This window comes from Spermophilus citellus (genome assembly GCF_964194105.1).
Source record: "Spermophilus citellus genome assembly, chromosome: 9".
NCBI lineage: Eukaryota > Metazoa > Chordata > Mammalia > Rodentia > Sciuridae > Spermophilus > Spermophilus citellus.
This window is the reverse complement of record NC_138191.1, coordinates 98,842,023-98,852,837: the sequence shown is the minus strand read 5'-3', so window position 1 is coordinate 98,852,837 and position 10,815 is coordinate 98,842,023. Positions and strand designations below refer to the sequence as shown.

The 10,815-nt window shown below is 41.7% G+C and overlaps 1 protein-coding gene across 1 annotated transcript in view; it reads right to left on the bottom strand.

Moving 5' to 3' along the window:
- Positions 1 to 2,013: 2,013 nt before the first annotated feature.
- RAB3B (RAB3B, member RAS oncogene family) overlaps positions 2,014 to 10,815 on the bottom strand; it is a gene marked incomplete at its 5' end in the record, with an annotated part of 52,423 nt that continues 43,621 nt past the window's right edge. The window contains one exon of the mRNA XM_081308244.1: positions 2,014 to 2,579. Coding sequence (XP_081164370.1) covers positions 2,392 to 2,579 — 188 coding nt within the window. The 3' untranslated portion in view covers positions 2,014 to 2,391. The remainder of the gene's footprint in view (positions 2,580 to 10,815) is intronic.

The window sequence follows — 10,815 nt, the reverse complement described above, 5'->3', positions numbered from 1 at the left end:
TCTATCTAAAGGAGATGAAATATAAAATGTGGTTAAGAACACAGAACTTGTAGCCCACAACCTGGAACCCCCCCCCAACCATTTATTCATTATGCGACCTTAGGCAAACAAGAACCTCTTTGTACCTTCTTTTCCTCATCTTTTTAATTTAATTTTATTTTTGCAGTGCAGAGGATTGAACCCAGGGTCTCATGCATGCTAAAGCAAATACATTTCTGAGCCGCACCCCTAGCCCAATTTCCTCATGTTTAAATGAGGTCAATTACAATGCCTTCCTCACAAAGATGTTAGGTAGATAAATGAGTTAATATGTATAAAGTGCTTGGAACAATGTCTAGTGCAGAGTAAGTATGTCATCTGTGTTAGTTGAAATGGCATTGGGATGATAATCCTGATCGCTCAGATTCGTTCTGAAGATGAACTAAAATGCTGAAGGTAAAAAAAAAATCACAGAATTATTTGTGCCTGAAGAGACCTAAGATCATGCAAATAAAATCCCCACTTTATAAGTGAAAAATCAAGACTCAGAGATGGGAGGTAGCTGGTTCAGAGCCACACATAATTAAATGGCAGGGTCCAGGTCTCCTAACTGCAAGTCCAAATTTTGTCCTCTGCATTGCATCAAAAAAAGCAACATTTCCATAGAGATGACTCTGGATGATTCTTTTATGTGGTCATTTGACCTGTTGCCAGCTAATGCATTTTCCTAGGACAATGAAATGTGTTTGAAATAGAAAGAAAACTGAGAAAAGGCTCTTTCCCTAAACACACACTGACTTTTGAAGTGGCACGTTAGAGTAGGAGAGAGAAGGCTGAGGATTTGGGCCATGGTTGAAAGGAAACATTTTCAGAAATCATTGCTAGTTCCATGTCATTACTTCAGATAACCCCAAATGTGTCCCTGTGTCCACAAGCTGGAATCATAAACTAATCCATTCAGGCTTCAGAGTATCTATTGTTTTGGGTTAGGTTGGTTTGGTTGTTGTTGTTTTCTTCAGGTGCTTAATTAAGGGGCTTCCACCAGAATGGGCTCTTTGGTAGACACCAAGGTGTCACTCCCAGGACAACAGGATTGATATTTGGACCTCTGTGTTCAGTTTTCCCGAGTTTTTCAGGGCCATTCCCCTTTTCTTTTATTCTGCTTTGGCTCACATTTCTCAGTGGAACTGCTCAGAAGTAGCTGACAAGTGGGTTAGAGGAAAGGGGCAGGATGGGAGAAAGACCCTATGAAGAACAACAGAAGTTTAGGGGGATTTGATCTAGAGAAAAAGTAAGTCCTAGAGGTCATTATTCTTGTTCTCAAATTATTGGAGGGTATCATGGGCAGAAAGAGCAGAGGCAGCAAGATCTCTGACAGCAAAGCTGATACCATTGGGGTGGGAAGGGGAAGAAGAATCTACAAGACAGCTTGAAGCAAGGAAAATTTTCTGAGTCTGAGAGCTGTGCAAGGATGGGATCCCTGCATGAAAGTTGTGCTTTAAAAGAAAGAGAATTGGTTGTAGGGCCTGACAGCCACTTATCAAGAGATGGGAAGGTTGGGACTGATTAATTAGACTAGGTAAATTTAGGTATCTCACCAACTCTTAAAATTTTCAGGTCCTGGGAGCCTAAGATCCAAAGATCAATTTCATGGAGTCCCCACAATCAAGAACCAGCTGGAAAGAAGCAAAATATGAAACTTATGACCCATTCTTTATCTTGCCTGTTATTTCTTTTTCTCTTTCTTGCACTCATTGCTTGCTATTTCATATAGCAGGTACCTTTGACATTTGCAGGAGATAATTCTTTTAAGTATATTTCTGACTCAGCCTTTGCTCCTTCAGCATCACTAGAGAGTCTGAGCTCTCCAGAGATTAGTGCTGGCCTGTCACCACAGCAACTGCCCAGGCCCTGTAGGCATCCATTGTAACAAGCATGGGACTTTGTGAGCCAAAGCTTGACTGTGGTGAGAAAACACTCCACAGGGAGCCTGATATGAAGCAAGAAGGTTGTACTTTGGGAAGTTTTCTTTAATAGGATTAGCTGTAGAGGTAGGACTCACTTTACACATTTGGCCAGCTCCTGAAAAGTGTGGGTGTGTGACAAATTTTAGTAAATGGAGGAAATGTCATCATAAAGGCAGAAAGTAAACTCTTCACAAGTCCCTGATTTAAATCCTCTTCATAAAATGGAGTTTTTAAAGGGAATCTCCACCCATGCCATGTCCTGTGCTGTTAGTCTAGTACTGAGCATCTATCTGTAATTGGGGCCACCTGCAGAGAACTCCCCAGGGGATGGCAAAGAACAGCAGCAACTCAGCTTGCTGGGGGCTAGGAATGGACAATGTATAACAAGGAGAAGCAAAGTACACATGGGGGCACAACAGGGGTAGGCTTGGAGAGTGGGCCTTGCCTAGCATGAGCAGTTCTGCTGCAGCAGTGGTGGGGTGTCCGAGAGACGTGTATTCTTAGAGGCACCCAGCACAGAGGGGTCTGTGTCCAGCGAATCAGACATCTTATCACAAATGGCATCCACCAGGCGCTCGAAGGCCTGCCTCACACTGATGTTCTCCTTGGCACTGGCTTCAAAGAAGTCAAACCCTAGGAGAGAAGAGACACAAGTACATAGTTTCCCCATTCCTTCAGCTGGAACCTTTTTGTGCCCCCAGCAGGGGGTACTCTGGATCAATATGGTCTGCACTCAGAAGTGAATTGAGGAGGCCTAATTCCACAGGCAGAGGGTACTGCTTCAAGGAGACAGTATAGGGCAGGGGTTACCTGTACAGGTTGTAGAGTCAGACAATCTACCATTGACCCAGCTATTTAGTCCCATGCAAATCACTTGTTCTCTTTACAAATCAACCAGGGTTGTAAATAGTGATAATTTTACCTACCTCACAGAGTTATTTCAAGTACAAAACAAGATAATGCATGTGAAGTATATGGCCCTATTCCTGACACAGAAAGAGTGTCATAAGGTGTTTGCTTAAATATTTGAGCATTTATACTTCTTAAAGCATTGAGTACATCCATTATCTCATTTGCTTTTCACATTATCCTCTCCATATCACTAGTGCAGACACTGTGGCCTAGGGAATTTAGCTGGCTTGCCCAAAATAAGTAAAAACACCAGTATGAGAAGCCTCAGTTTTGGACTTTTTGACCAGGGATTTTCCTCTTTCCCCTGCTTCTCACTCACCCCAGTCCAGCCAGCTCTAATCTGGGCTCTGGGAGGCAGCCCAAGAGCCACAATGAGCTGGGCATGGTGGTGTATGCTTGTTATCCCAGTGACTTGGAGGCTAAGACAGGAGTATCACAAGTTTAAGGTCAGCCTCAATAACTTGAAACCCTGTCTCAAAATAAAAAAGGACTGGGGATACAGCTCAGTACCCCTGGGTTCAGTTCTCAGTAGAAAAAAAAAAAAAAGCACCACAATGAATAAGTGAAGTTTTATTTGATCCTTTCTACCCACAAACACACTGGCTTGTCTCCATTCAGTGAGGTTCCTCCTCCCTAAAGCCTAAAATCCACTAAAATGATTCTATAGATCTTTCCTTCCCCTCAAAAGCCCAATTAAATGCCCAGGGGAAACTGCCTGAGGTGTGCCACATTCTTGTCTGGTTTTTGAGATCTTTGACAACTCTTTCTGTGACAATGAATAACACTTGGTTGTCCCAAGAGAAACAATCCAAGGCCCTCCTAGTTCAGACAATGTGGCCTGTCCCACCTGAGAAATCCTGAAGAGGCTGGTGGCAGCCCTCAGAAGCAGAAGCTGCCCTTCCCATCATGTCCCCAGGGCAGCCCATTCCCTCCCCTTTTTCTTCCTTCCTTCCAAGTCTTCATTTCTTTTCAAAAGCCTCTCTTCCTTTTTTCTTTTTCTTTTCATTTAGCTCATTTCCCCCTATATTCCTTGCACTTTCTGTTGAGCATCTACTATCTATGTTAGGAGCTTTAAAATATCATTACTTAATCCTCACAAGAGCCTGTCATCATCTCCAATTTACAAATGAGAAGATGAAGGCTTCAAAGTTCTGTGTAACACTCATACATGTGGCTGTGTTAGTGGAAATCAGGTTTATACCTGTGTTTGCCTTAATCTGAAGTCTATATAGAGCCCTGCCTCTCGTTTCTTCCTCTTTCTTCCTTTTCACTTGGCATTCTTTCTTCTTGATCATATCTTTTTTCTTCCTTTAAAGTCTGTTTGCTTGATCTTACTACCACAGTGTCTGAATCTGGGAGAGTCACTGCACCTGTCTGAATCACTTAACCTCTCTGATTCTCAGGCTACTCATTTGTCAAGTAGGAATAACAACAGAGTCTTCCTACTGAGAGCAGTTGGGAGGATTGAGTGAGAAAATGGATAAATTGCTGAACAAAAGTTGCCTGTTATAACATTTCTTTCTACTCTTCTTTCATCTTGCTCCTCTCACCTCTATATCTTTCTCCCTCTTTTATCATCTCTTCCCACAAAGGGGAGAATATCTTTCTTCCTCCCACCTGTTACTCCACCATCCACAGAGCAGCCTGAGGCCCTAGGTACAAATGAGGCTCCTTTTCTCAGCCTTCCCAGCATAAAGGCACTCACAGCTCCTGCCAGCCCAGCTCCAGCTGCTAGCCTCTCCGGTGGCTGAGTTCCTGACCTGAGAAAAGCAAGCTGCAGAAGTGCTCGCTAATTGTGGATATGTGACAAAGAAGAAGAAGGCAACTGCTGGCTCATTATCCTCAGCGTCAGAGACCCTTCAGCATATAGCTTTTCCTTAATAAATATCACAAAAATTAGCTCCTTGGTATTTGACTGGCTTATGACAAGTGGCAGTGTTTGGGCATGTGGAGGGGAGTGTATTGCTCACCTAAGAAAGGAGCAAACAGATAAAATAGTAAGTAGGCTTTCACCATCACTATAGATGAAGGTGAGAAAACAGGTCAAAGCCAAAGGCACCAATTCCTTCTGAAGAACTGACTCTGAGGGAAGGACATGACACATTGGAAGGTGGGCATTGAGAAAAGGCCTGAGAGCCAGCCTGGATTTTAATACAGCCTGTCAGTTACTAGCTCTGTGACCTCAGGGAAATTCCCTAATGACCTTCAGCCTCCATGTCCTTTTCTGTAAAATGGGGTCAGTGCTATATACCTCATAGAATATTAATGAGAATTAAACGCACAAAACTACGTGAAGTGATTCACATAGAATACATGGCAATTCCCCTTCCCATATTTTCTCCTCCCACTATAGTCTCTACCCTTCCATTGTCTTTGGGGAAGCCCTCTGGTTCTTCATCATTCATAGTCAATCAATAAACCAGTTCTAACTGTACAGATGTTGCACCAGGTTTGATGTTGAGTGTCAGGAACACAAAGAGATCAAATCTACCTGTGGAGAAGCCACGATAATAAGAGAGTCCATTCCTCACTTCTGCATTGTTCTTAACAGTGCACAAATACAATTTTAGAAAACCTTGCGAGGTGGGTAAACCAAGGCAGGGTTTATCACTCATAATTTGTAGATAGGAAAATTGAAGCTCAGAGATGGGGCATAAAGGAGGACTCTGTTATGCCTCTTTGTCTCACTCTCATTTGGAACAGTAACAGAACAAGCCATAACATTCTAACACAATTAGAAGAACCAGAGGCCATACAGGAATTCAGAAGAGAAGGAGAGGAGAGGGAAAGGAAATTTTCTGAAGTTACTGGGGATGTGAATTTTAATGTCAGAACTAAACAAAACTCTTCACCTAACTTCTCATTCTTTAGGACCCAGCTTCGGTGTGGTTCATTTCCCCAGTGATTCCCTCTGCCTTATAACTCATTCCTTGTGTGGTAAAAATCCATTTGACTGGGAGCTCCCCAAGCAGGGACTGTGCCAGTTATCATCAGAGCTCAAGACCAGTGGAGTAGTAGGTGCTCAGTGAGTATTTGTTGAATGAAGGAGGTTGGAATGAGCAGGGAGGGCATGGCTGAGGGGATACAGGCATTGGGGCTCATGAAAGCTTAGCTCAGCATGGAAGATCCTGTGCTGGGCTGTGGGGACCCTGAAGTGAATCAGACACAGTTCCTACCCTTGAGGAGCTCCTAGTCTAGTGTGTAAGAGAGACACTTCAACAACATTTTAGAGATTAAGTGCTAAAACAGTGGAAAGGTAAGGGATGTGAGGGTACAGAGAAAATTCCTCACCAAGTTTGGGGGCTAGGGAAGATTTCTCCAAGAAACCAGATATCAGCTAGATGAAGACATATGACTGAGTATTCACATGAGAACATACATGTGTAGCACACCAGGCAGGGGAAATGGCATGAGCATAAATAAGTGGGCAAAAACACAGCATTGATATATGCTAGAAGGAGTATAGTAGTTTATTATCATTATAGCAAAAACCCAAAATGGTGAGAGATGAAATCAGTAGGAAGCTAACGTAAAGAGCTTATATGTCATGCCAAGGAGATGAATTCACTGTCTTCTCAAAGATACCCAAAGTACTGAGAACTCTGATTCAAGCTACCAACTCATGGGTCTAGTCAGGTCAGAATAACTCCCAATTACCCCCACCCAATTACTGTCAGACTCCTGGAAGGCCCTTTATCAGTAGGCCCTGGTGGTAACCTTTTCCTCAGGTTCATTAATAAAGATTCTCATGGTCTGAGAATCTAGTGAGGCTAGAAAGTTGACAACCAATTAAGCAGACTAGCCATTCCTCACCCCCATTCATTTCTTCCCTCTAATTGGCTTCAGAACAATGAGATTTCTGCTGTCTTATTTGTAGCCCAATTCTTAAATCACTCTATTATGTTCCCCTATGATGGTGTCTACCTTTCCTGTCCAAAGGCAGTTGTTATGGATCCACAGACCGTGTGTCTACATTGCTTTCTTCTGAACTGGACCTCAGATTTTATTCAGAAATTCACAACTAGCTAAATTTAACTCTCCTCATTCTGACACTGCTCTAAAATATTTCTCCACTATTATTATTTTCAAATCCCTTCTTCATCCTACTCTGATACCTCCTCATCTCCATCATTTATCATTCTTCAACTCACAATTCTCTTGTCATTGACAATTTTGGCAAGGGACTCACTTCCTTTCTACCCTAGGCTTACTCTTATTCTCAGGTACCCTGAATTTCATGTTAACAATCGATCCAATACCTTGGCCTATTAATTTCTTGACCATTTAATTTCCATTGTCTTTTCCATTTTGCTTTAGCTATGCCCTTGTCTTATAACTTGAACTATTTTGACTTGGATTTGCAGCTTTAGAACTGAAAGTGGTCTTATTAATTTTAGATCAGCCATACTGGCTCAAAACTCAAGACCCTTACATTAGTCAATTTTTCATCACTATAACAAAATATTTGACATAAACTTCTTAGAAGAAAAGAGGTTTATTTGGATCACAGTTCCGGAGGTTCAAAGTCCTTAGGCTTTGTGGTGAGGGCTGTCCCTTAACTGTCCCTTAATCATTTTATGGCCAATAACAATGGTGGAAGTGTGTGTGGGAGCAAGAAAATTATATATCTTGAACCAGGAGGCAGTGAGAGCTGGGTGGGGCCAGGTTTGCTACTTTTATGACAACCCTCTCAAGAGAACTCAAGAGTGTCCTGAAAACTTCCTTCCAAGAGCAAACCCTCAATGACCTAAACCTTCTACCTGGCTCCACCTCATAAAGATTTCACTACCTTCCAATTTTGCCACCCTGGTGACAAAGTCTTCCATCACAGTGGACCCTTGGAAGGCCCTCAAACTACATCCACACCATAGCAACCCTGCATGGCCTGGCCTCTGTATACTTCTCCAGCTTCATCTTTGCATACAATGTACCTCTCCCCTCTACCCCCATTAGCACTTTGCTCATTGTTTCAATCAGATTTCAACCAAGGAAATGGGAACTACTCTTAGCATATAATCCAGAGGACATTGGTTACATAGGTGATGGAAGAACTGAGAAGCTGAATACAATAGAGGAAACCCAGAGATTACCAGTGGGAAAAAAATAGTATTATTAGAGGCAAAGAAAGCTAGAACCAATGGAGTAAGAGTCAGAGAAGAGGAGCAGCCACTGCTGAAGTAGCCATCCAGGGACTCCAATTCCAGGAAGCATAATATTTTAGGGTCTTTGCCTCCACATGATCTTCAGAAAGGGGCTTCTCATCCCTTTCCTGGATATGATTGGAGATAACTCTGGCCAGAGCCCAGGGAGGCTAGTAAAAAGGAAGCATGTTTCTGCCTGCAAGGGAAAGAGAGTGTTTAAAATGTGGTCTTGAAACACATGTATACCAGCATAGGGTAGTGGGAAAAGTGCCCACAGAATAAGAGTTTGGAGAGGGTTGCAGGAGAAAGAAAGAATGGGAGAAGGAATGATAACAAACAGTTTAAGGACTGGCACAACCATCTACTCAAAGAATATTAAAATTTTCTCTTTAAGATTTTTGTTTCCCTAGTCAATAAGTTTCTTTTTTTTTAATATTTTTTAGTTGTCGAGAGACCTTTATTTATTTATATGTGGTGCTGAGAATCAAACCCTGTACCTCACACATGCCAGGCAAGTGCACTACCGCTGAGCCCTAGCCCCAGCCCTAGCCCGTCAATAAGTTTCTTATGGGCAGGGAACCCATTCACCTCTGTGGCCCCAGGATCCATCATGCATTCAGTGACTAGAATTCAATTCAATCCATCATGCATTCAGTTATACACTGCCTAACCTACAAGAGATTTTACATCTCTACCTATTGGAAACTGGCTTGCTGTGTCTCCTTGTGGGAGGAATATATCTCCCATCCCATCAACATTAGGTTGATGATAGGACTTACTTTGACCAATGGATATGGGCAAAAGTAATGTGACCCAAGTCCCAAAAGAAGCTGCATAGTTTAGCCATTCTGGGTTGGATCTCAGAGTAGGAAGGCACAGGAATGGAGTCACAACTGACTTGCAGCTGGTACATAATATGAGTGAGAAGTAGATCCTTATCATGTAAGCTCACCTGGTTTGTTGTTACCACAACATATTCTAAAGAAATATCATTAATATTGTGACTGAGGTAAAAATTTAAAGAGAAATCATGGCAGGCTTTGGGGGAAACACTATTGAATGACAAAATAACAATATTAAGATTTGAGTCTAAAGACTGAGTTTGAATACTGAGACTGCCATCTACTACTAATATGGCTTAGAATAGCTACATTATCTTAAAGTTCAAAAATAGACATGGGATCTGGCATGGCTCGATATGTGCAAGAAATATGAGTGGTCTGGACTCAGCTTCTTCTTCAGTAAAATCACTGATTTACTGCAGGGCTGGTAACATGCAACTGTACAGGTACAGACACAACTGATGATAATGCCATCTAACTAGCTGGGTGTGAGGATGAAGGGCACAAGAAAATTGCTATGAAAGCACATTGTGAGTTACATCACTGTTAGTTATTATCAATGCCAACTAGGTCTTTGTTTCTCTTCAACCAGGCTCAATGATATAAGGTTTCTATAATTCATCTCAACCCTCCAAATATTTAGTGAACACATAAAATAAGCAAGGCAAAGTAAAAAGGGTCTGTGGGGGAGTAATAAGTAGGGGAATTGTGTGAATCAAAATGAAATCAGGGCTGGGACTTGGTGGCAGAGCCCTTGCCTAGCATGCATGAGACACTGGGTTCAATCCTCAGCACCATGTAACAAACTAAATAAACAAAATAAAGGTAATTTTAAAAAATGAAATCAAGCATGGTGGCACATGCCTGTAATTCCAGCAGCTCTGGAGGCTGAGGCAGGAGGATTGAGAGCTCAAAGCCAGCCTCAGCAATTTAGTGAGGCTCTGAGCAACACAGTGAGACGCTGTCTCTAAATAAAATACAAAAAAGGTGGGTATATGGCTTAGTGGTTAAGTGCCCCTGGGTTCAATCCCTGGTATCAAAAATTTAAAAAAAAATCAAAGTTGGATATATCTAAATAGAGCCACTCATTCAACTAATCCACACCTCATTTTTCAAACAGACAAACAGACCCAGAGAGAGGAAGCAAGATGTTCAAGGTCAGAAGCAAAAAGCTCCTAACTCCTAGTCTGGGTGCACTTTCCCACTACACTATGCTAGTATACATTTCAAGCCCACATTTTAAACACTCTCTCTTTTTCTTATAGGCAGAAGCACATTTCTTTTTTTACTAGCCTCCCTGGACTCTAACCAGAGTTATTTCCAAACAGATGCAGGAAAAAAGGATATGTCAAGCTAAGAAACAGAGTACAGTTGAATCCTGTGTCTAGTAGACTTCCTAGTTGCATGAGCTAATAAATTCTATATTTTTTTTAGAAAAGCTAATTTGACTTGGAATTTTATCACTTGTAATAACAAGAGTCCTAATTCAAGCAGAACTTATCACAACTAACATCTTTTTTTGAGATATAATTCACATACCCCACAATTCACCCATTTGAGGATCAAACCCAGTGCCTCATGCATGCTAGGCAAGATCTCTACCTCTGAGCCACAACCCAGCCGCCCCCACCCCCCATTTGCAATTCTTAACATGCATCTAGGTTTATTTATATAGTTATTTGTTTAATGTCTCTTTCCATGCTAGTTCCATGATGGTAAGAATTACAACTGTTTTGTTCACTATTATATCTTGAGTGACAGGACAGAACCTGATACAGAGTATGTGTCTAATAAATATTTTTCAATAAATAAGTGAAACATATGAATGATTATCTACCCTGTGCTGGATGCTTGAGATAATGAAACAAATCAGACATATTCTCTTTTCTTAAGGGCTAGGAAGAAAGAGATAAATATGTAAATAGGCAAATTCTAATACGCAATAGAGGAAAGCTCAGAAAGTTGTGTAGGACA